The sequence below is a fragment of the Furipterus horrens genome, unplaced genomic scaffold (assembly GCF_987537825.1).
Source record: "Furipterus horrens unplaced genomic scaffold, mFurHor1.1.pri manual_scaffold_9, whole genome shotgun sequence".
Classification (NCBI taxonomy): domain Eukaryota; kingdom Metazoa; phylum Chordata; class Mammalia; order Chiroptera; family Furipteridae; genus Furipterus; species Furipterus horrens.
In genome coordinates, this window is record NW_028327179.1 from 42607561 (window position 1) to 42632934 (window position 25374).

General features: G+C 31.8%; 1 protein-coding gene across 1 annotated transcript in view; it reads left to right on the plus strand.

Annotated features, from left to right (window-relative positions):
- Positions 1-25374, plus strand: part of PCLO (piccolo presynaptic cytomatrix protein) — a 337379-nt gene that overhangs the window by 296814 nt on the left and 15191 nt on the right. Inside the window, exons 11-15 of the mRNA XM_090286882.1 lie at positions 11381-11489; positions 12041-12108; positions 13395-13609; positions 19605-19655; positions 23102-23226. Of these exons, the coding sequence (XP_090143008.1) occupies positions 11381-11489; positions 12041-12108; positions 13395-13609; positions 19605-19655; positions 23102-23226 (568 nt within the window). The remainder of the gene's footprint in view (positions 1-11380; positions 11490-12040; positions 12109-13394; positions 13610-19604; positions 19656-23101; positions 23227-25374) is intronic.

The following is a 25374-nucleotide window of genomic DNA, read 5'->3' on the forward strand; positions in this document are numbered from 1 at the left end:
CAGAAGCTACAGAGCCTGGGCAGGGTGATATGGAGGGTCTGCTGTTGCCCATGCAGCAGACCGCCCCCTCTCTTCGCAGCTGAAGGGTCCAAGGGAAAGACGGAGTCAATACAGCTTGGCTTCAGGTGTGCCGCAGGAGTTGCCGGTGTTGACTACAACGTCAAACCGCCTTAGGGACTCCGGCTCCGGATTTTCTGTTGGGGTTTACTCCCTTAGCCTTTCCCCTGAAGAGGTATGCCGCAAGGCAGCGGAGGTTTTTTGGAGTCAGAGTTTTCCTTCTCTGATGTGCCCTGACTGGAAGATCGAACCAGCGACACTTAGCTCGCAGGCCGACACTCAATCCACTGAGCCACACCAGCCAGGTCATTAAAGTAATAATTTGATTATTGTAACCTTTCCTCTTATGTCTTATATTATCTAATTGGTTGAGCCCAAGTTCAGTGTAGTCTACTTGGCCTTTTGCAGCATACACCAACTCGTTCAACTCATCTTTACACATTCCCACTCCCGTTTCTTTGTTCCCTATCCACTATTCTATTGGGGTTCTCTCATACACTGGATTGGGATCTAATTTGCCTTATGTGAGCATTTGTTCATAGTATGGTCCTACTCCTTAGTAGGAGAAATCATTTCAGACATAATAGCTGATACAATTTGTAACCCAGAATATAGTCCTTTCTTTGACACATACTGACTAAACATTTGTGGACTTGATGTAGTTCTATCATAATTAAATACATTTATTTGTAGTGATTATACACTTAAATCTAAGATATTAGCTATTAAAGTAGCCAAAATTTTAATTATTAGATATTCTATATATCTTAAACATAAAAGAAGCCCTTGAAATGTCAATATTCCTGAACTTAGATAAGGAATCAGGATAACTAGCTTTTGGAAGTACCAATATAATTTCTAAAGCTGAGGTTTCACATCTGAAAAAAAAATCGAGATAGTTACACTCACCCTACCTATTTTACTGGATTGCTGAAAAGATAAAATGAGAAAAAAATGTGCAAAATAACTTTTTTAAAAACAGTCCTGTGTTGGTGCTATTAAACAAGTAAAACGGGTCTAATTTTATTCCCTTTAATCAAAAGAACTTCTTGTATTCAGATGGTATACATATGAAAGTCCTTTATAATTCATCTGGAAAATTATGCCATTTTTATAGTCATAACAATGTTTGCTTATCAGGTAAAGGAAATAATTTCTCTACATGAATTTGAAGGAACTGAAGGGAAAGTTGTTCTATATCAGTCGGCAGATATTGCTTCTTAGGCAATAATATATATTGAAATTGAATTCTGTTATTGAAAAATGATTGAGAACTTTTGAATGGCATTCTATCATCAAGTGATATTTATTTTTTATTGAACACCTATCAGGCAAAGTGAATTATTTGCTAATTCCTCTTTATGATGTAAAAAAAATAGAACATTGGCAGTTTTATGAGGTAACTTAACACATAAATCATTTTATTTCTTTAATTATTTCATAATACATTTTATATCTTCTCTCAGAATTATAAAATTATTAGTGATTTTTTATTGGAAATGACATCTCTGTCTTATTTATATTGGTTGACATTTCAAGTGATACAATAATTTATGCATTAGAAGTTTACCCTTGTAATATTGATTAAATCGTCTATAATAATTATATAGTGTCTTTGACTCAAAAATAAGCAAAATATAAAACTTAACTTTTTATATGTAGCAATTGACCAAGTTGTAATATTTCCAGTGAAAACCTCTTTTTTTTTTTTGGTTTTTCAGTTACAGTTGTCCCCTTTTCCCCTAATTTCTCTCCCCTACCCATCCCACCCCCTCTCAGTGATAACCTCTTGAGTTATGATTTTAAAATTCCCTTCTTCGTCAAAATAAACACTTTATTTTCTTATATTACACGTTAGTATATTTGAATTTTACTTTTGCACTTAAATTTAGATTGGGAGGTTTTATAACTTTCCTTTTCAGAAATATATGTTACTTTTTATCTGATTTTACACATGATTTGAAGTTATACCTCAATAATCAAGGCAAAGTACTGCACATTTTATCTGTCAGATAATCTTATGAAATGAAATTTATATTGTCCTTGTATATGCTCAATGGAAAAGGTGTTGATGATGATAAAGATTTTACCATTAGTTCAGGAGGTTCCTGTATTTATTGGAAACTATTTTCCTAGTATGAAGTGATGACATTTTAGGTTAAAATGTATTGTCTGAGTAGTGGGATCCATTTAAATAACATTAAAAAGGGGACAATTCACAATGCACAAATATCAAAAAAGGTTAAGAACATAATTGAAGTTAAAATACATAATGATTCACTGGGGATACTTAAAGCAGAGGAGTAACTGTTAAGGCAGGTATTTCCCATGCACAATTGTGTCATTTATCCTGGCTTCCTATGTCAATTCCATTAACTATGAATCTCGGTAGAATCGTGAGGGCATTATTGGGTTAGTCTGTTACTGTCAGCTGCTCATGGTATTCTTCAGATTTGATGGTATTAATCTGTTAATATCTTTTAAAGAGAAAGTAAAAAAAAAAAAACAAAAAACCTTGTTCTGGGTATTTTAACAAAATAGATTGGGAAATTAAAGAAAGAAAAGTGTATAAATTTATAACTGCAGTCTACTTTGACTGGGATGATTATATTATATACCTATCATTAGATAACTTTGTTACATTATTTTCTTGGCATCAATAATATTTTACTGGCCTACCCACACCCCTTCTCCTGTCTCATTCAGCATAGTCTGTTTTAGTCTACTTCAAATAACATATCTAATTTTAAACATCATAAACTATACCCACAGAGTGACTTTGACATTATACCAGTCCCTCTGGGAATTTTTGGACTGGAATACTAGATTATTTTACTGGTCATAGTGATTACAAACAGAATCCTATCATGATGAGCTTTCTCAAGTTCAGCAACACATCATGGCTAATTATAGTCCCCTATTTACCATAACTTTTCAGTGAGCACAATTTTGCAAGAGTCATATTGGAGGGCAAGAAATAATTATCTTTTTTCCCCCTGTAACTCAAATATAATTAGTTCCAGCCTTCCCTTCATATTCTGTTGAGGAATTGAATCACATTCATTGTTTGATGTTTTCTGCCCCACCAGCTCTGGAAAAATTCCCAGGGAGAGTCTTACACATTCTAGAATGCAGGGGGTTGGTCTTTGTACATTGAGCCACACGACTGAGAGAGCAATGTCCAAGAGAGCACAATTCTCGAGAGTGGCTGGCTCCCTTAACTGTGACCAGGTTTTAATGAGAGTAGTTCTGCCTTGGTTGAAAGCCACAGAATCTAGTGTCATCTTTTCTAATGGCACCACACAGCTTTTCCTTTGAGGTGATTCCATCTTCCCTGATCTATATGAGCAAGCAGGATGCCTCTCCCTACTACCTTTGCAACATCCCACCACCATGTTGGGGGATGTCAACCCCCTAGAACAGACTCTCCAACTCTTTTTCCTTTCATTTATCCTACATTCTTTTATTTTCTTTCTTTACTTTTTTTCATTGTAATTGGTACTATTAACATGAACTCTAAAAATCTTTAGAGATTTTTAAGTGTATAATACTGTATTATCTACAGACATCAAGTTGTTTATCAGATATCTAAAACTTAAATATCTTGCATAACAGAATTTTGTACAAATTAATTAGAAACTATTTCCCCCTTCCACAGTCCTAGCAATCAGCGTTCTATTGTTTGCTTCTGAGTTTGACTATTGTAGATACCTCATATAAATGGAATTATACAGTATTTACCCTTCTGTGACTAGATTATTTCTATTGGCATAATGTAAATGTTCATTCATGTGGTTTTATAAGATTTCCTCCTCTTTAAAGGCTAAATAATATTCCATTGTATGTATAGACTACATTTGCTTTGTCTGTTCATCTGTCAATGGATATTTAGGTTATTTTCACATTTTGACTGTTGTGTATAACACTTCAATGAACATGGGCATGCTGCTATCTCTTCAAGTTCCTGATTTCAATTTTTGGGCGATAAATACCCAGAAATGGGATTGCTAGATAATGTGGTACTTCAATTTTTATTTTTAGGAAACTTCATACTATTTTCCATAGTGGCTGCACCATTTTGTGTTCTAACAGAGTACAGGGTTCCAATTTCAACACTTATTACTTTTTGTGTTTTTGACAATAGTCATCCTAACAGGTATGAGATGATATGTCATTGTGGTTTGGATTTGCATTTCCCTGATCTTTATGACATTGAGCAATTCTTCCTAATTATTTTCTCTTCCAGCAGAGCTCAGTTTGATTTCCCATCAGTGTGCCTGTAGAAATGTGATACTGACTCCTTTTCTGGGAATAGAGTAGAGAAAAGAGATGAGAACTCTGATGAGCTTTTTTCATTCCTAATTGTCATTATTTACCCACCATACAGTGATAAATCCACAATAACCTCCTGTTTGTTTGATAATGTCTTCAATTTGCAAGCCCAAGTCTTCAAATAATATTGTCATATAGACAATTAATACAATTTCTAAATTATCTTATTATAATTAAAGTGGTATTATAAATAATATATGTGTTGTAGGTGTCATCTTTTACACATTTGAACACTGTATTCGGGTGGTCTGGAATGTGGGTTAATTGGCACACATTGAATGATCTTTCCTATTAACCAATACTAACATTGGCTTTAGAGACAGAGTTCGTATTTATGCACTACCATTAACTAACTGTGTGATGCTAGTAAAGTTGTGTTACCTCATAATTTACTTTTATAATATATTGTATAAAAGACTAAAACTAGAGCATCTACAAGGATATTTCCTGATTTATAACAAGTTTATAAAATGTTGCATGGTGCTTTTAAACATATAATTTGATTCATGTAATCTTTCTTCAATGACCTTTTTATTATGACCATTAATATTGCAAGATATGTGATAATTGATTTCTTTACAGTTATTATTTTTTTATGATTGAAACGATCTATTTTTGATCTGGTGTAAAAGTCATTGATTCCAAATACTTTCAACGTACTTAGGCTTGGAAAAGAAATATGGATAAGCACTGACAGTTCAACTGTAGTCTTTGATATATCTTAGATATTTTTCTATTCATAATGTTAGATTCTTTTAATATGCAAATGAATTTCATTTGAGAATTTATATGTGTGAACTTTCTCTTGCTTATTTTAATCCCTTGTTCTTCACCAAAAGTGTGAGTGAAAGAAGAAACATGGAAAGTGAATTCCTCAAGATCACACCCCAAATTAATGAGTGAATATAGAATTCCACTTCCCCAATTCTGAGCTATTTAAAAATATACCTAAGCTGAATCAATAGTCTCCCCAAGAATGAAAATAGGGTATATTACCATAGTATATACTTTTGCTTAACAATCTGTTTTATTTATTTAGTGTTTGTGTCTGCTCAATATAAAATATACAATAGCTTATAACAAAAAAGTAGAAAATTACCTCCAAATCTTCTAAATATGTGTTTTGAATTGTACTGATATTTGAAAGAATATAAATTTATAACATTTACTTAAAAAATTCTAATGTGTTTAATTCTATTATCTTCATACTATAAAGAAAATAAATTGCAACCTATCAATTTTTTAAAATGCATATTTTAATACACTAAAATTTTGGTGTTTTAGCTTGAAATCAACTTTGAGTTTAAATAGCATTAGCATTAGGTACTTGCACTGCATGACATGTAAATTTAAACCAAATTTAGATCAAACTACAGATTGGATGTTCCAACCCATGAGTTAACCAATCCAGGAACAAATGTAGCCATGCCCAGAGAAGATCAACTAGTAGGGTGATGCCGTAGGAGCCCCGGGAGTCAATACCAGCCAGAAGAATCTGAGCAACTAGCACTGAGGACAGTGAGAAGAAATGCGATGGATACAAAAAAGAAAAATTAGCTGACACAATTCCTATGCTTGAAAGTTTTAGTTTTTATGAAAATAAACAATTGTAGATTAGGAAAATTAAAAAGCAAATGGAAATTTCAGGATTCTACAGTATTTGTTAAATTCTTCATAGAAACCTGCAGCTCAAAAATTGCATTTTTATTAATTATAAACAAACTGTTGTGTTGTTTTTCCTTCTGTCATAGTCATTATATTCTCCACATGATGCAGTAGAAATAAACTAAAATAGTGGTTTAGCAAGTGTAATCTCCCATGTAGAAGCCAAAAAAAGGTAGATTAACCAATTTGGTGAAGGTCATAACAGCTAGTAAATAAAGCTAAATGTGAACAATATTTGATTATGAAGAAGAGAAAATACCAACAGTCAACTATCAGCAGCACTTTGATTCATAAAGCACATTTCTGGTAGATAATATATTTATTTTTAATAGTACCTAATCTTATTGAAAGACAGGCAGATTTTTATTTTTAATTGTTTAATGCTAAATATTAGACACACAAATGCATACTGTTGTATTTAAAAGCATTATTATGATTATTGGATTAAAAGATAAAATGTAATATATTGTGGTCATCTTTTTTAGTAATCCAGCTACCATTTTTAATAAAATGAAACTCAGATTATCTTCTTTCCAGTGTATTGCTAGAGACAGTGTCCTAGTTAATGAAAGTTGTGAGGTCACATTAAATTCACAATTTATTCAGGTAGATTGGGAAACAGGGTTCCCTGTAAATGTCTAAGGGTACATAGAGAGTGGAAACTGGGAAGTGAGGGTGAGAAAACCAGGTACATGGAGCCTGCTTCAATGAAAGTAGCTCCATTTTTATATATTTTGAATACTGAGGCTTTATTTTGTTTTGCTTAAACTGTGGGTTCCAAGAATAAAAATAATAACAATAATAATGACAATGACAAAAGTGGCAATATTATGAGATTTGCTGTTCATCAGATACTTTCCAACGTCAAGATTTTATACTTATACATGAGTTTCTTTGGAAAAAATATGTCTAGGTTTTGAATGTTTTATTATATTATTTTTTTCTTTAATCAAAGATTCCCACCTTCCATTCTTTTTTTTCCCCTTTCCTTCTTTCCTCTCTTCCACCTTTCTTTCCTTCCTTTCTTTCATGTTAATGTATAAATAGGTTAAATTGCAAAATATAGAAAATATAATAAATAATAATAAAATCCACTCATCTATGTATTAATTTCTCTTATATTAACACTGCCTAACTTGACAATGAATGAGTAATTAATATAACTGATGTGGACAATGTATTGGATTTCTGAAACTCATTTGCAGAAATTGTTCACTATTTAAAAAGCCAGGGAAGATGACAAGTTCGGCTGAATCTTTGCTGCTGCTACTAGCTTATAAAGGACTCGAGAGTGGATGTCCAAACTTAGTAAATTAACCTATAGTCACATTAATAATATCAGTGGAGAAAAGGTTTAAAACAATTTACAAAAAATATATAATGTATTTTTTAATTTTTTTTGTTGTTGTTTGTTTGTTTTTACCCCAGCTGCATCAGATTCTCATTTCATAGCACACCAGTCTCATTGGTTCATGTAAGGTCTCCTGTGTGTGTGTGGTTTTTTAATTTGTTTGTTCAGCCATTTATGAACTCATTCTTTTTTATCTTATTTTCTTTTTCCATTCTCTTCTTCCCTCCATAAGCAACTGTTACAATTTATGTGATCTTATTTATTTGTAAAATATATAATGTTAATTTGTGTAAATATCATTTTCACATACATAAATGTCATTGCCACTTAGATAAGATCCTGTTTTTCACTTGTTTTCACTTGGCAAATGATTTTTAAGATGGATTCACCTGTTAGTGTTCACACCTGGTGTGGTCTGTTTCCTGCAAACTCTGCAGAGTGTTTTCATTGTGAGCATTTACTGCACTCTCATTGTCGTATCTTAAATCGCCACCTCCCTACAAAGAGATACTCAGGAAGGAGATTTCTCCATCCTGGGGTTTACATGTGCTTTGTTAAACTATGTTCTGCCACATACCCCTCCAAAGGATGTGCTTATCTGTGTTTCCATTAAAATAATAAGTAGATGTTTATAAATTGCACATAAGCAGTTGTTTTACTTTTCTATAGTCTTCTTACATCATAGAGTGAGGATAAACCTGAAAAACGATCTAGCAAGTATAACCTTTCTTGAAGTCAAAGTCCCATAATCCCACATTGTGGTCACATGGTATTTTCTGGCTGTCAAAATTTTGCAAGATGATGAGAGTTAAGTAACATGTAATTATTGCTTTAATTTGTACTTTCTAATCACTACTGAGTCTGAGCTCTTCTTCATATACTTACAATACTTTTGAATTTTCTTCTGGTCATTTTACTAATTGCTAAGATATTTCTGTTTTTCTAGTATAGTATTTTATTAGTTTTAGGACAGCATAAAACATTGGCATATACAGCATAAAGATGGTGATCATTAAAAAAGCAATGATTTGTGTATTGCCTGTCACATACTAGGTACTGAAAAAATGTCTGTGGATTAAGTACATAAAAGTCATGAGCTTTTTTGTCATATATGGTAGGTTGTATAGTGACCTATGACTTTGTTAGCTCAATTTTAATCTATAGATGTTTCTGATGTAATGGTAAATATTAAGTATAGTCAAAGAAATAAAATACATGAAATTTTGTATTATAAAGATAAGAATAGCTTTTGCCAGTTTGAGGAACATACAAAATTAAGTAATTTCAGAAGTTATGAAACACATTTTAGAATGTTTTATTCTGTTCATTGATTTTTAAAATTCAAATATTACCTGATTATCATAACTTTAAATTTTGATAACCTATCAAGTGTAAGATTTTGAGCTCCATGTCCTATCATCACTATTGCACATTCAGCAAAAATTTAGATTTTCTTAGTTTTTCTAATAGGAACTATTAATAGAATAGGTACTTTCTATGGATACAATTGGTGAGTCATCTGTATACTCTCAAACTTGATCAATTGGTAGACATACATGTTTATATAATTTAAATACAAAAAATGTAAATATTTGCTCATAGTGCTAAATAATAGATTTAATCATTTATGTGTACACTATCTTCCAGGAATTATTTCTCAAAGTCAGAGTAAAAAGTATCTGAAGTTTGAATATGCCTACATTCAAATCAATTAACTGGTAAAATACTGTTTTAGTGAACTTTCATATAGTACGATCATTTTCAACAAATTTTTGCATGCATTTTTAAAGAGTTTATAGAATTTTTAAATTAACACATTTTTCAAAAATGCTGTATTTGAAGTCACAAGATACTTAATTCACACAATTATTAAAACCATCTAATGAACTAATGAGTTATTTGAATATTCACTTGGTTATTTCAGTGTGGCTCTTGTAGGATTCGTAGGAAGTGGGAGAGGCAATGCAAAGGGGAGGTGTTACTAAATGACTGTGTCCGCGTAGTCACAGTCCCTATAGTGTCTGATACTCACCATTGAAACCAAGAATAAATGGGTTAAAGAACTGGAAAATCATTTGAACAATAGTACTGCACCAACTCTGGTGGGGAAACTGAGTGAATGGAAAAGGTTAGCAGGTGTATCATGGGACTGAGCAGATCATACAGTCATGATTTCAGGTAAATATCTAGGCATGATGTTTTCTGAATATTCTTCAGCAATATTATTAATGTTTCTATATAGTTTTCCTTTTTATGACTAGAAGCATTTTTCATTTCCCTGGATAATTATGTCTTATAAATTTGCCCCATTATTTTGAGATATGAAAAACAGGTAAATCCAACAGAAGTAGCATGAAGATAATGCAGCTATATATATTTTTTCATATATTATGCTCCTGCAGAAAAGTAACAATGCAATTTCCGGATTATAACACCATTAATTTTTTTCCATTCAGAGTCATCTGTTCATAAGTATACTCTTAACTCCTGACTAAAAGAAAAAAGTGTGCATTTCAGTGTGTTTTTTTGCTCTTTCAGTACTAAATTTTTCTTTAGTGGTATCACCACTGTTTTCTATGCAATTTTCTTATTTTATATGTACAACAGTCTGGGATTGTTGAAATAACCCCAAGGCCCCTCTAAAGATATTTACTTGGAGTAAATTATGGGAAAGTTGTTCTTGTTCGTGTTATCATGGATATTTTTATGGACTCCTTTTGTCATTTCACTATAGTAAAAGCATTTCCCATACTTGCTTGCAACGGGTAATGTGCTATCAATATATATTACATCACTAAAACACTTAAAGACTCAATCGTGCCATGCTTAGCTTCCTGTTGAAACCAATGTTGAGCAATAGGTAGTTTCACACAGGCAACTGTGAAGCTCATTGAAAATGTAATTTTTCAACAGTAATTTTTTAAAATTTAATTGTAGCCTACTTGGCATACGTATATTTTTCTAAGATAATGCTGGTAGCATTCACAAATATTTGGGCATGATAACTTTGGATGGTTTTATCTCATTTATATCCAGGTCACATAGCCACATATTAGTACCATCAGATTTGTGCCAAATATTTGTCCCTAAATTACTTTGACAGTTCATACAAAATGCCCCAAGAAAACTAAATGTAAAATGTTGAAATATTAAATGTTACTACTTTTTTATATGAAAATTATCTTTTTAGATAGACAGTGAACATGAAAAGCCCTCTAACTAGTCCAGCAACCTAATTTACAGGGCACAGTGCAAAATAAAAACGTAGAGTTCTTTGTTCATGCATTATTAAGAATTTTAAGATGGTAACAGAAAAGCATTAAAGCAAGCATAGGACCTTCTGAGCATAGGGCTTTGTACTACTGCACAGACCACAAACACACCCATGAAGCTACGCTCTCTGTAGTATTTCTGTTACTTCTACTCAGGAGTGTATTGGCATGCAGTGAAGAAAAGACACAATGTGGAAACTGATTTATCTTAGCCAAGTTGAAGGCATAACAGTTTCTTAAGTGAAGCTCCTCAACAAAATCCTGATGATTTTCTACAACTCCCATTCCTCCACAATAGAAAATGGAAGTTTACACTCTTCTAGTTGCTTGTTCCCATGAAAAAAATTATTCGGTCATTGTAATTATTTTTATGCAACACAAAATTGGTCTAAAGCAATATACATTAAATAATGTTTTCTTTATAGCAGTGTGAACAAAATGCATGTGTTTGATAATATTTAATAAATTTTCAAAAGCAACATTTTGCATGTTGTATTAGATACATTTTATGTGTTCAGGTAAGTTGATGAAATCAAACTACAAGTGGTTTTGGCATTAATGTTCTGGAGAACTTGAACTGATGTTCTCTAAAATGGTGTGCTGAGTTGGTTTGTTAATGCAAAGCAATGTCTTCTATGCCCTATGGACCCAGACTAGAAAACAGCACTCATTTTTTACATTATACTTGAATTTGTCTTTTTAGGGATGCAAGTATTGGAATGGAATGGAATTCCTTTAACTTCTAAAACATATGAAGAAGTGCAGAGTATCATTAGTCAGCAAAGTGGGGAAGCAGAAATATGTGTAAGACTGTGAGTTTTTCCCCATCTTTTTGTTTCCATTTTTTGGCTATTCATGGCTCTTTTAATTTAAAATTGTTAAGGTGGAACCTTTGCCAGTCAGCAGGATTTTCTGTAATTAGAAAATAAAGTGAATACAAGTTTTTTTTTTTTTTTAGATTTCTTGTGTTCAGAATCAAAGTCTAAAGCATAGAAAGAATTCAGCTAATGTTGTCTCTGATTGTTGTTAATAGCTTTCTCCTTTCATGCTTTTATTGAAACATGCTCCATTTAAATGAAAACTTAAACCCATTTAGATTTCATGGATGTATATAGTATTTCAAAATAAACTTACATTTAATCCATAAAGATTTCACCTTAAATAATCATTTTTATCAGCTGACTTTTAACAGCATTGCAAATATATATTTGGTTAGAAGGGAGAGCATGCTTTGCAATTGCTTTATATCATTAACCACTTCTCATTTACCTACTGAAAAAAATATTCAGGGTATTTTGGGAAAAGGGCCTTTTGTCTCAGGCTTCCTCAATTTCTTTCTTAATTTTTTTGTTTTAATTTTTAGGGACCTCAATATGTTATCAGATTCTGAAAATCCCCAGCATCTAGAACTTCATGAACCACCAAAATCTGGTAGGTGAAAGCAACCTGCTTTCAACTGTGAGTAAAAATGTAGTACACATGTTTTTCTATTTATAATGGGGTTATGCCCTAATAAACCCATCACAAGCCGAAAATATTGTTAAGTCAAAAATGCATTTAACACACCTAACTTACCAAACATCATAGCTGACTACCATAAATGTACTCAGAACACTTACATTAGCCTACAGTTGGGCAAAATCATCTAAAACAAAGCTTATTTTATAATAAATTATTGACTATCTCATATAATTTATTATGTGTATCACTTTTGCACCATTGTAAAGTTGAAAAATTATTAAGTCACCCTATTGCAATTACTGAGGCAGATGTAGCTGTAGATGAAGATACAGACGTAAACATAGATACAGGCAAAAATAAAGCTATAGGCTGATAGATGTTTATATATTTAGGTAAATATAAAAAAAGTCAAAGCACTGCAGCTATGTTTTTAGCATTCTAGGGAAACACATTTGCATGTTTGACCCATTGAAGAAAGTTACATGAAATTCTTGCTATGTGAATTCACATTTTTAATTCATCCCATCAAAGTAATCCAAGGAGCCATTTTGTTTTTGGTCTTGTGTAATTTTTAGGTAACAATTGATTCCTTTTTACCATAACTGGGTTTTGGAATACCTCCACCTGAACCTTTTGATTGCCTTTTTATAATAAATGAAAATCAACACGTAATTTTATAAGTATTATGAAGAGATTTAACTTTCTTAGATAACAAATACAGTTTATAAATTTATATCAGTTGTAAGATTAAAAATATCACTTATTCCCTTGTTTAACAAATATATCTTGACTGCTTCCCACGCTACAGCCAGCATTCTGAGAGTCTGGGTTACCACACTAAATAGGACAGACCAAGTCCTGTAGAATCTTTCCTACTTCTGTAAGTGTAAATATACTTAGAGAATGATATATTTAAGATTTGGAGGAAAAATAGCTAGTCATACAAGTTAAATTCCAGTGAATAAAATAGAATATTTTATCTTTGTACAATTTTCTATGTAAAACATTAAAAACATTTTTCTGAAGATGTAAAAGGAACCTCAGTTTCCCTCTGTAACTCAGAATTCCTTTACTCTTCTCCAAGCCTTCTAGACTTCCTCAGAAATAGGTACATAAAGGTACATTGTGGTTATTTTTTAAAATTTAGCTTGTTGTATAAGTAATGTTTTGACGTTGTCATCAGGAACTCAGATAAGTTCCATGGTATTAAGTGCCTATGAAATTGAGGATTGTAAAGACATTTTATTTTGTTGTAGTGGATAAAGCAAAATCCCCAGGGGTCGATCCTAAGCAGCTGGCAGCAGAGCTCCAGAAGGTTTCGCTACAGCAGTCACCACTGGTTCTGTCCTCTGTTGTTGAAAAAGGATCTCACGTGCATTCAGGTCCTACATCGGCAGGATCCAGTTCTGTGCCCAGCCCGGGGCAGCCAGGGTCACCCTCCGTGAGCAAAAAGAAACACAGCAGCAGCAAGGTGAGAAGTGCTCCATGTGACCGTTGAGTTACTTTCCTGTTCCTTATTTAGAATAGGAGATAGGAAATACAATGTCATTTTATAAGGTGCTCTTATTTTTTCTCATTTTCTAATTATCTAGAAAAAAATGTTTTCCATTTCTGAGTATATAACTGATTCATGTTTTATCAAGATGACATATTTCTACATCACTTAAAGTATTTTAGCAGTCATTATTATGAGGAACTTGAAAAATAGATCTGATGCTTGTTATTTCCTTATTTTTTTCTTTCTTTCTGTTGCGTAAATCTCAGCCTTTTTGTATATCAAATATTAGCTTTGCATACTTTTAGAAACACAAGATATATATTACATTAGGCTTTGTAACTTAAAGGTAAAAAATAATACAGATAAAGATAATTTAGAATAATAATAATAAACAAGAAAAAAACAGTAATATAGTATCGCTGTTTTGAATTTTATCCCTAATCCCATACTAATAAATGTTTTCTTGATGCAAATCTTTTCTTGAGACAAACGTTTCTAACACTTTTATTTCAAAGTTACTGGAGAATTTTTAAAAAGCATAGAATTAATTGTTTAATCTTTTTTAAAAAGCAGAGGAAAACATAGACAGTTTATAATTTTCCCTCAAATTTGATTGTTAATAAACTTTCCTCATGGTCAATAAATATATTGGAAAAATTTTTGTTTGATTTAACATTCAAAAAGGTTTTTCTTTATGTGGTCGTATATATGAGAGGGACAGGTTATTCTTGGTTAAAACGATATGATTTCAGACTAAAAGGTTGTTTTACAAAGTATAAAAACACAGTAGATGTCACCAAAACTTCCTTTCATTCAGAAGCCAACTTAAGAAAGGTAGGATGACTTAATCATTGCTTCGTAAAATGACTTATTCCAAACTAAATATAGCAAGCCTTCATGAGCACTGATTCAGGAGTAGTTAGACTCAATTTCAAAATAAATTTTAACACAACTACATTTCATAAAATGCAATTATGTGTTAATTATGAAGGCTTGCCTCATGGAGGATCTCTGTCTTTTGAGTTACAGACTGATATTTCTTTTCTCAATATCTCCACATAGCAGATAATTTCTTGATCAGTATTTCCATGTCAAAAACCTAGACATGACAAACTCTGCTAACAAACTTTCCAAAGCAAGCGCATTATAATTCTACAAGTCTGTCATCCTGATATTTTTGATTTCAGCAATTGACATCATCATTCTCTCATGAAATTAAGCAAAAAAAAAAAAAAAAAAGTAACAACACCATCACCTCTTATTTTCTCTTTTTTCACATTGTCTAATCAGTTCCTGAATGCTAATACTATGAATTCTAATTTCTTAATAAGTCTCTAGTAACTTTATGTGTTCTTTGAACTCACCAATTTCCTTTAGCAAAGCATTATTTTTATTTACCAACATTATTCATTTGCATCGTCTAAGGGTAATTCCACTCACCAGTCTCTCTTCCTTCTAAACTATCCTCTAGCTGTGTAATCTGTGACACAGTGATCTGACTGAATCACTATCCTATTTAGAAGGTATCCCTGCTACCTGGCATGTTGACCCCACCTCTGTCTAAGACCCTATTTTGCTCATTCTCAAAGGGCCTGGTCAGATGGTTTTCTTGGAAGATTATTATAATGGTGAAAGATCTTTATGATAGCCTTGGTTCTAAATATGCTATTTATTAAGGTTTCCAACTCATTCCTACTTTCCACTGACATTTTTGGATACCACCTCAGTGTCAGGAGTTCTACTTGGTAACCCAAATACAAAGATGGATAAAATCCTGTCCCTGCATATTATGTAGACCAGTGGTTCTAGATGTGTGCTCCCAGTCGTCATCTAGGAACTTGTTAAAAATGCAAATTATAGATCCCACCCTAGGCCTTCTGAATCAGAAATGCTGGGTAGGGCACAAGGCAACCTGGCTTTCAGTAAGTTCTCTATGTGAGTTCGAATCCCCTTGAAATGTGAGAAGTGCAGTTCTAATTACAGATGAAGAATGATATGTAAACAAATTCAATGAAGGTATAACCTTGGGAGTCATCAGAAGTATAAAGAAAGCACTTAGGCAAGCAGTCTTAGGAAAGCAGGTGCTTAGCTAATGAATCAATCTGGTAAAGGTGAAAAAGGGGTCACCATTCCAAGCAGAGAGAGTACAATGTAAAAAACTCTCAAAAATGGAACATTGCATGCCAGAGACATGAGTGTGCTAAAGGTAGAGGGGCAAGGAAGTAAAGGAGAAGTCTAGATGGTTGTAAATTGGGAGACGTTCTACACCATGTCTGCCTTTACACTACAATCTGCAGGAAATGAAGACCCAGGGATAAGCTTTAAACAAAAATAAAGAGGAAAATAACAGGAAGCCTTCCCGGATGAAGTCTTTCCATATTCTCATCCTTCTCTAAAGTCAAGAGTTATCATTCCTTCCCTCTTTCCTCCCTCCGAAATGCCACATGTTTTATGCACCTCTTAAGGCGATTTATATCTTGACCTTGATTGTAGGTACTTTGTTTGCTTATTTTGTCCTCCCAACTGGGCTGTGAGCTCCTTAAGAACCAAGAACATTTCCTATTTTCTATCTAGCCCCCTAAGCCCATAATAGAGTGGCTTGCATAGAATAGGAACAAAATAAATAAATACTGTAAATTAAAACATCAATGGCACTTTATAATAATATGGGGGTACAAAACTTTATCTCCTGTAATTTTACTTTTGGGGGTGATGATTAGAAGATGGAAACAGCTATTGGAGGACAAACATCAAGGAAATGATCTCGATCGATTTTAATGATATGTGGTAATTATTCTCTATGCCAAGAATGGGGCCTATGTAGTTTTTTCAGTATTTTTGCTAAAATAAAGAGTTATAGAGCTATATTGTTCATAACAGTATCTGCTAGCCACATGTGATGATTGAGCACTCGAATTGCAGCTAGTCCTCATTGAGATATGCAGTATATGTGAATTACAAGCCAAATTCTGATGATGTAGTGTGAAATAAAGAATAATACATCTTGTTACAATTTTACATTAATTTCATGGTGAAATAACTGAGATTAAATAAATATATCATTACAAATTAATTTTATCACCTCATTTGTACATTTTAAATGTGACCATTAGAATGTTTAAAATTACCTATGTAGTTCACATTATATTCTCCTGTACAGTGTTGGTACAGAGATTACTTAATGCTTATTAGTAATAATAACAATAATAAAATCTGATTATTTTTGAAATATATATATATAGTCTTAATTGAAATATATAATAACCATATGCTAACACTCTTGAAGAAAGGAACTATTACCTATTCATCTTTTTTTGGCATTTATCTTTCAGTTTAGCTGGTATAGAGTTTCTCAAAACATTTTTGATGAATGAATAAATAATTTAATGGTATTTTTTGACCCAGTAGCATGTAGCATGCATAAAAGGTGATACTTTTATTTGTTCTTTAAATCCTACAATGTTAAAAAATTTATATTGAGAAATTATAGAAACATTAAGTGATGGTCTGAAGCTTACATATCCCTGAGTGAGGTAATATGATATTCCCAAATATCATATGTTCTATAGATAATTTAGAGAATTATAGTTTTAACTTTTTTGTGTTTTCATTAAGTATGAGACTAAATATTATAATATATTAATATAATGAAATTTATTAAAACTAATACATTTAAATTATATTTAGCATAATTATATATTTAGACATTTAGAGCACCATCTATTAAAATTTTTAAACGATTTTTCTTAACTAATTATTAACATATGAATAATACACTATTTTAAATGATTGTTTCTGAATAAATGTATGTATAATATTAATTTAAATTAGTAAATACATATTAAATTTACATAAGCAATGTATATAAGACTATTTTAAATTATTTTGCTTACACTGATTTAATATACATTTTTGTCTTCAGAATGTTTATTTTGCTGCCTCAAGCTAATTTGTCTCTGAAGTTCTAACCGAACTTTCTTCTTTTTATCTTTAGAGTCTGAATAATTTCTTTCAAGTCATGGTATAAATAAATAATTCAACTGAAGTGCTTATTACTTTTAAATGTTCTTATGGTATAGGTCTTTGGATTCCCAGACTTTGCTGGTCATGGCACACTTAACATTCTCTGTAATTTTTCTATGGTGCTCATATGCCCCCAAAATACCTAAAATAGTTTCATTTATTAAGTAATTAGGTCCAAATAATTGAATCAGTATTTATGTCCTAACATTTTGATAACCTTTAGAAAAAATAATACTCATAGAGGTAAATAAAAATATGTATTCGTTTCACGGTTAATAACTAAAATTACTTATCAGTGGGGTATATGCACCTGCTAGGCATTACACAACTATTTAAACTATGGAATCAGATTGTTCACTAATACTTTCATTTCCTGTTCCAGTACACTTTTTGTCACCATAATCATCAAAAACCAGCCTCACAAATATATGGCATCATTGAATAAAAAGTAGTTTGCTCTAATCCTGACATGTAACTACCTGTAGTTTGCCTGGTATCTAAGAGATATTGTTCTTTTTCCTTTTCTAATTAAAATATCCCTCCGTGTTCTTATGAGTTCCCTGCCATACCCCTGAACAAATAAAAATGGTCCATAAGTTTATTCTCTGTGTTAAATCTAGTTAGGTTTACGTGATCTTGTCAATAAGTATGACTATTAAAAAAAATCAAAACAAAATAGGTTACCAATAATCACACTTGGCTTTTTCTTTTGTCTTACTTTTGACTTTTTATCTCAACTATTCCCCAACTTTACTCATTGAGATGCAAGGATACCTGGTTTCAGAAAACTCCCCATCTATAGCTGAGATATAGTTTCAGGAACTTGTGTGGTCCTTTTTCTAGATTCAGTTTTCTTTCCTTGAAATTTAAATAGTAAAAAAAAAAAATATTAAACACAATTGTTCAATAACTAACTTTTCATCGTTTATAGCATAGTTTCACTGTTAATAAATGACCATTCTTATAAATGAGCTGAACCAATAGAAGATAAATGGCACAGAAAATTTAAAACATACACCATCATTTGCCAATGATTACATTAGCTTTTTTCCTCTAATTATTTCACAAAACAAGGCCTAGAATATTGCTGTATTCTTTTGGTTGCTCTCATTTCTCAGAGAAAAATCTGAAGGAAAAAGGTGGGATCTTTTCTTTTTCAGTTAATTATTAAAATAAGAACGATATGTGTACATGTAGGGATAGTAGGGCCTTATTTATAGTAAGATGACCTCTATTTCAGTAAATAGCTCCCTATGTTGTGCCACATTGCCTGAAATTCTACTATTAGATCTCCCCTTCTACAAATATTCCATTGAAATGCAACACCTCAGCAAACAGTCATTTATTCAGGAGTGTGAATAAGTTTACCAGATCACACTCCTGTTTTTAAGACTTTACTATCATAATGGACTTATTAAAAAAATGAGAACTTCAATAGAATGGGGTGGAATTATAATTGAGTGTGAGATATTAGAAAGTGATTGCCTGGGTGCTTCAGTCTAGAAGGGAACAGGGAGGGGTTGAACACCCAACAAAGGCGTGAAAGGATGGACTTTCATAACTTCCATCTCTAGGCAGTCGTTGTGTGAAGAGTTATCTTTTTTCATTCCTCTCTAGATCTTTAAATCCTGTAAATAGTTTAATGGAGTACTTTAAACCAAAAGCATTTATTTCCTTCAGTAATTGAAAGTATATTACTGCAGGTATAAAATTATAGCTTTAAAACAGGCTTAACAAAATGAAAAGTAGATTTATATTCCTATAAAATTAAATATGTATTGAGAAGTATAAGCAAGCAGCATAATCTGAAGCAGACAAATGGGTGAAATATATTTTCCAGGCATTGTGCTCTGACCAAATAGAAATTAATTTCAGAATGAAGTTGAAATGGCAAATTCTATGAAGGGTTTATCCATTATTATAATGTATATTTTTAATGTTACAGCCTACTGATGCAATAAAGGTTGTCTCTCATCCAATTACGGGGGAAATTCAGGTATGAAAACTTTTTGTTTTTAAGTTATCATTATACCATCTTTTTTGGTTGTTTTCCCCTCTGGTCTATTGAAGTTATAAACACTGTTAGAATCTTTTACTGTTTTATAACATCTACTGATCTATAAAAGAAAAATATAATTTCATGGAATAGTATTTTAATATAAAATATGTTTTATGAAATCTAATTATATCAATGGAATTCTGTACCTTGAAATTGCCTGGCACCTAAGCAGTATTGACATATTTTATGCCCCAGGTATTTTATACATGTTGAATATGTTTCAAACATGACAGATTCTCCTGGAAATTTGAACTTGCCTCTGTAAGAGTTTCATGAGTCTAATGCCATCCTCTTTCTTCTCCTGGCTAACAGCTGGTAAATAATTGTTAAACAAGTCTTATAGAGCCATATTTTTCTTACTGGTGGCCATAACCAATTTTTAATTTATAAAGTCAGTTTAGTGGATTTTAACCAGGAAAATAGAAGAAAAGTAGTGTAAATCACTATTTTTTAGTTCTATGTATGTTTGTTTCTGTTTTTGTGTAATATATTGTAACATGTATTTCATACTGTGGGTCATGGTCAAAAATATTAGAGCATTTGTTTTAGGTGGTACCAAAATATAGTTTGGGGTAGATAAGAAATGTCACATAGAAAGAATTTACATAATATAAAAATAATAACTTTGAAGATAGTAAGTTTCAATAAAGGGAACGAGAACAGTAAGTCTTAGCTGTGTCTCCAACACTTTCTAGAGGAAATTTTCATGAAAGACTTCACAAAGGATGAGACATTTGAACTAATTTGAGGATAAGCAGAGTGAAAGGGGAATATGTTCCTAGAAGAAGAAATGGTACAAGGAAATGAAGAGGTAGCTTTGCTGCCCTGAAATGTTCCTGTAGAGATAAGTTAAGACTAAATTAAAAAGAACCTTGACCCTGGCCAGGTAGCTTGTTGGTTAAGATACTGTCCTGTTATGACAAGTGTGTGGGTTCCACCTCAGGTAAGGGTGCATACAAGAAGCAACCAGTGAATGCATAAATAAGTGGAACAAAAAACTAAGATACCTCTCTCTCAAATCAATAAAAAAAAATTAAAAAGATTCTTGAACATAGCCGAGGGCTAGTTAGCCTCTACATAATAGGTGATCAATAAACATTTTGACATAAGGAAGAGACTAAATGAAAGAACTATGTAATGAAAAGCCATACAGCAGTGGTGTACAGAAGATATTTTAAAGGTGTGGACAAAGTAATCAATTAAGTGATTACCTAGACACACACTGATTAAAGCAAAAGTGCAGTGTGACAGTGAAAATAGAGGAAAAGTGCTGCAGGCGGCAATCTTACTGAGAATCTAGCAGAACGGAGCCTAAATATGTATGGACTCCAGGTCTTGCTGACTCACTTCTATTTCCACTTGCAGAAAGCCATACTGTGATCCTTCATTTCACAAACAAACAAACAAACAAAGAAAAAGAAAGATGGCTTTTCTGATTTTATAATGTCTTTCTCTCATTTTTTAAAAAAACGTACTGCCCATGGACCAATATCTGCTGGGTTTTTTGTTTGTTTGTTTGCTTGTTGTTGTTTGTTCTTACGTTACTTTTCTTTCCTTTGAGCAGTAGTGTTTAATTCTATAGCGGAAATTTATACTAATGACATTTCTTCCTAACTCTTGGGTTATCTTCCCTTTTGTTTAATTTCCTTATGACAATGACTTTTTTTTTTTTAAAGCAAAACCTTATTCTAAATAAAATCTTATGTCAGCTCCAAGCAATGAAGCTGCCAGCACTGAGTAGCTCTGGCTGAGGATTCATGGGGATATCAATCTTTCCTGGAAGTAACCTCTGAGCAACTCTTAAGTGTTCTCCAAGGCTCTACCAGAGTAAATTTTGGAAAATCCTATCTTAGGGAAGCCTGCAAGTTTTCATTTCAATAATAAATGGTTTTGAAAAAAAGACTTTTTAGTGTATCATCAATTAAAAGTGGACTTTAAGGATAGCAGAGAAAGGAGAAAATAGGGAAGAATTTCTCTGTAAAAATTTGGAAGGTGTCCTCAATCTCAGTGACATTTCATAATAATTGTGTATTTCACTGTTCATCATAGCACACACTCACTGCAGTTCTAAACTCCCCATTTCTCCTCTTCCTTCCTGGCACTTTGTGTGACATTTCACATTGTTTTCATGATGCTTATACGCTAGGCTTTTCTGTTTGGAGAAAAACAATTGAAGATGCCTCTTTTTTTTGCCACAAAACATAACAAGTTCAAAATTATGCTAAACTTAAGAATTATTTTAATTATGAATTTTAGATATAGATTGACTCATCTAAATTATCTTATTTTCAACATAACCATATGTCTTGTATGGTTATAAAAAATGTTAGTATTTTCATTTATGGATTTCCCCTTTTGAAATACAAATGTTTTCCTTTCTGTTAATTAATAGAAACAGCATCAAAAAGAATTAAGTCTCATTCTGATGCCAAAATACTATCCCAATTTCTAAGGAAAGAATTAATTCAATTATTTTGAATTATTCAGTCTTCTCAAATATTTATTAGAAATATAAATCCTTTGCTATTTAATGACAATTTTGCAACAGCTATTAGGCATCTATGAAACAATGCCTCTTCTTTCCTCTTCAGCTTCTAAAATTAAAGAACAAGATTTCATTATCTTAATCTGTCTACTAGAACAGCAGGCAGAACAGAAAGAAAAGCTGTAGGTTTAATATTACGTAATGTAATAGAAAAAGAAATTTTACACATTCTAAAATATTCTTTCATTTCAGTAGTGATAGCTCTATCTTGAAATACTGATTCTACCCACTGCTAATTATTTGGTGAAATGCAAGACATTTTCTAATAAAATTATCAACTGGTTAATTTATTTTCAAAATCCCAATAATTTTATTCATGAATGTTAAATACTTACTATTTTACTAAAGTAGATGTTTAGTTTTTTTGTTTGTTTTAATAATTTGTTTTTTTATTTTTAGAGAAAGGAGAAAGAGAGGGAGAGAAACAGCACTGTGTGGTTGCCTCTCACTCGTGCCCCCAACTGGGGACCTGACGTGCAACCTAGTCATGTGCCCTGACTGGGAATCGAACCAGCGACACTTGGCTCTCAGGCCGGATATTTAGTTTTATAATGCAACTAGAATTCACTGTATGATTTTTCTTCTAAATGAATTTCAGACAGGCCAGGACTTTCACAGAAGAAAAAAAATGAACGACACTTTTACTAGTAATTAACATGTGCTTGGCAGTTTCTGATTAAATTAGACATTTACTGGTCTGTTGGTTTCAAATAAAATGGAAACAAGGGTTGATGATTCTTATGAGAAAAAAATACTTATAAAATATTGAATGATAATGTCTTATATGTTTGTAAAACAAAAAAATAATATTCACCAGATATATTTCTGTTTCTTTAAGCTTCAAATCAACTATGATCTTGGAAATCTCATAATACATATTCTCCAAGCAAGAAACCTAGTCCCTCGAGACAACAATGGTTATTCTGACCCCTTTGTTAAAGTGTACCTTCTTCCAGGGCGAGGGTAAGTAAAGAAGCAATGTCTTCTAAGTATTGCATCCCCTGATTTAAACAACAGTGGGCCCTGGCCAGGTAGCTAAGCTGGTTAAAGCATCATTCCTATATGCAAATATTGTGAGTTTGATCTGCGATCAAGACACATACGAAAATCAACTAATGAATACATAAATAAGTGGAGCAACAAATCAATGTTTCTCTCTCTCTCTCCCTCTCCATTCCTCTCTCTTTAAATCAATAAATTAAAAAAATAAAAGACATTAAAAATAGTGATATAATCTCTCTTCAGGTAATATCTCTCTTTCAAAGAGTTTAATATAATTTTTTTAGTTTTATCCATTTGTCATGTTTACTTATTTATGATTAGTAGGTAAGGTGGAATTAAAATTTACAATTATGCCTTAAAGTGTTCTAGGATAGCCATTGATCATAATAAAACCCACCTCAATGAGAGAGAGCACATCAGTAATTCGATTCTGAAAACCACTCTTGTTATGACCAATCAGTTTGTGAAATTATTTAAGAAATTATTTGGGGGAGATTTAAAGAATTACCTTATATTCCCAAAGTTACTTGAGAAACCATTGTTCAAGGACTCATAAGTTAGTATTTTATTTTATAAGACTCATGTATTATCCATTTTGTTAAATGTTCATGAAGTGACTTGTTGATGTATCTTTATATGTATATTTCAAATCAGTGTTTTAAAAACACTAATAAAATTTAAAAAACAAGAGTAATAGTTGAAATGTAGACTTTGATAAGTAAATGAAAATTATTTCTGAATATTTATTTGACATATAAACTATTCATATATAGCAAGTGCTCTTTCGAAATATTTAATTTTCACATAATAAATTATATTGCTATGCTCTAATATGAAAATCAGTACTCAAGGATGGTTTCAAAACAATGATTTGGACCCAACAGATTGTTATACCTTATGTGAACAATTTATATTAGCCAAATTAGCATAATGGAACCATAAGTAATTAACAAAAGTTTGGGACTGAAACTGAAGACTCTCATTTTATTTTTGTCCAGTTTTTACTTAATTTGAGTAGTGACATTCAAATATTACTTTGTACTTGGAAATATTCAATTGTTGGACATAGAGAGAAAACAGTATAATGACCCAGCATGTTCCCATAACTCAGCTTCAACAATTATCACTTCCTAGTCAGTCATGTTTCATTTGCCCTCAGATACTCTCTCCATGCGTATTATTTTAAAGTAGATGTCAAGTATGATAACTTTTTCCCACAAATATTTTAGTGTATATTTTGAAAAGATAACTCTTTTCAGAAATAATCATGATAACACATACAACCATAATAATTTTTAAATGTATAAATCCTTAATTTCCTAGGATTGCCTTCCTAGTTGGTTTGATGACCGAATTAATATTGATAGAATATTTTACTCATTAATAGCAGAATACATATTCTTTTCAAGTGCACATGGAACATTTACCATGATAAACTATGCTCTGGGCCATAAAATAAACCTCAACAGATTTAAAAGCATTGAATCATACAAAAGCATGTTTATGACTATAGTTGCTTTGTTTGTACAGGATCCAAATTAGAGTTATACATTGCATCTAAATCTGCTATGTACTAATTATATTTCCACAGGCAGATCACCAATTTTTTGAAATTCAGTTTTCTTATTGATATGGAGAGAGCCAACGTAGGCAGAGTCATAATTTTTAGTTTGTCAGATGAATCAAATTAGATAACATTCAGAAAATAATTTGAAAGTTGCTAAGAGCTATATAAAATTCAGGATACAATTACATCCTTTAATTTTATCCTATCTAATAATTTTATTTAGAAACTGGAATTGCTGGTATTGTTATAGTTTTAATTTATTGATTTAATTTCTAGAGATCACCAACTAGCCATATAGTTAAAGAAAAGGGTGTTTTTATTTTAATGTTAATTCAATTGTATCTTTATGTATTAGTTATAATTGTAATTTGCCTACATGCTTCAAACATGGGTATAACAACAAATTAATAACTTCATTCTGCCTTTGATTTGAGTCATTAGATCTTCAGTGTTATTTAATCACAATATAATGGGATATGAGGAAATCTATGCCCAGGATGTATTTCTAATTAACATTTGCTAATGAATTAGAATAAAGCACT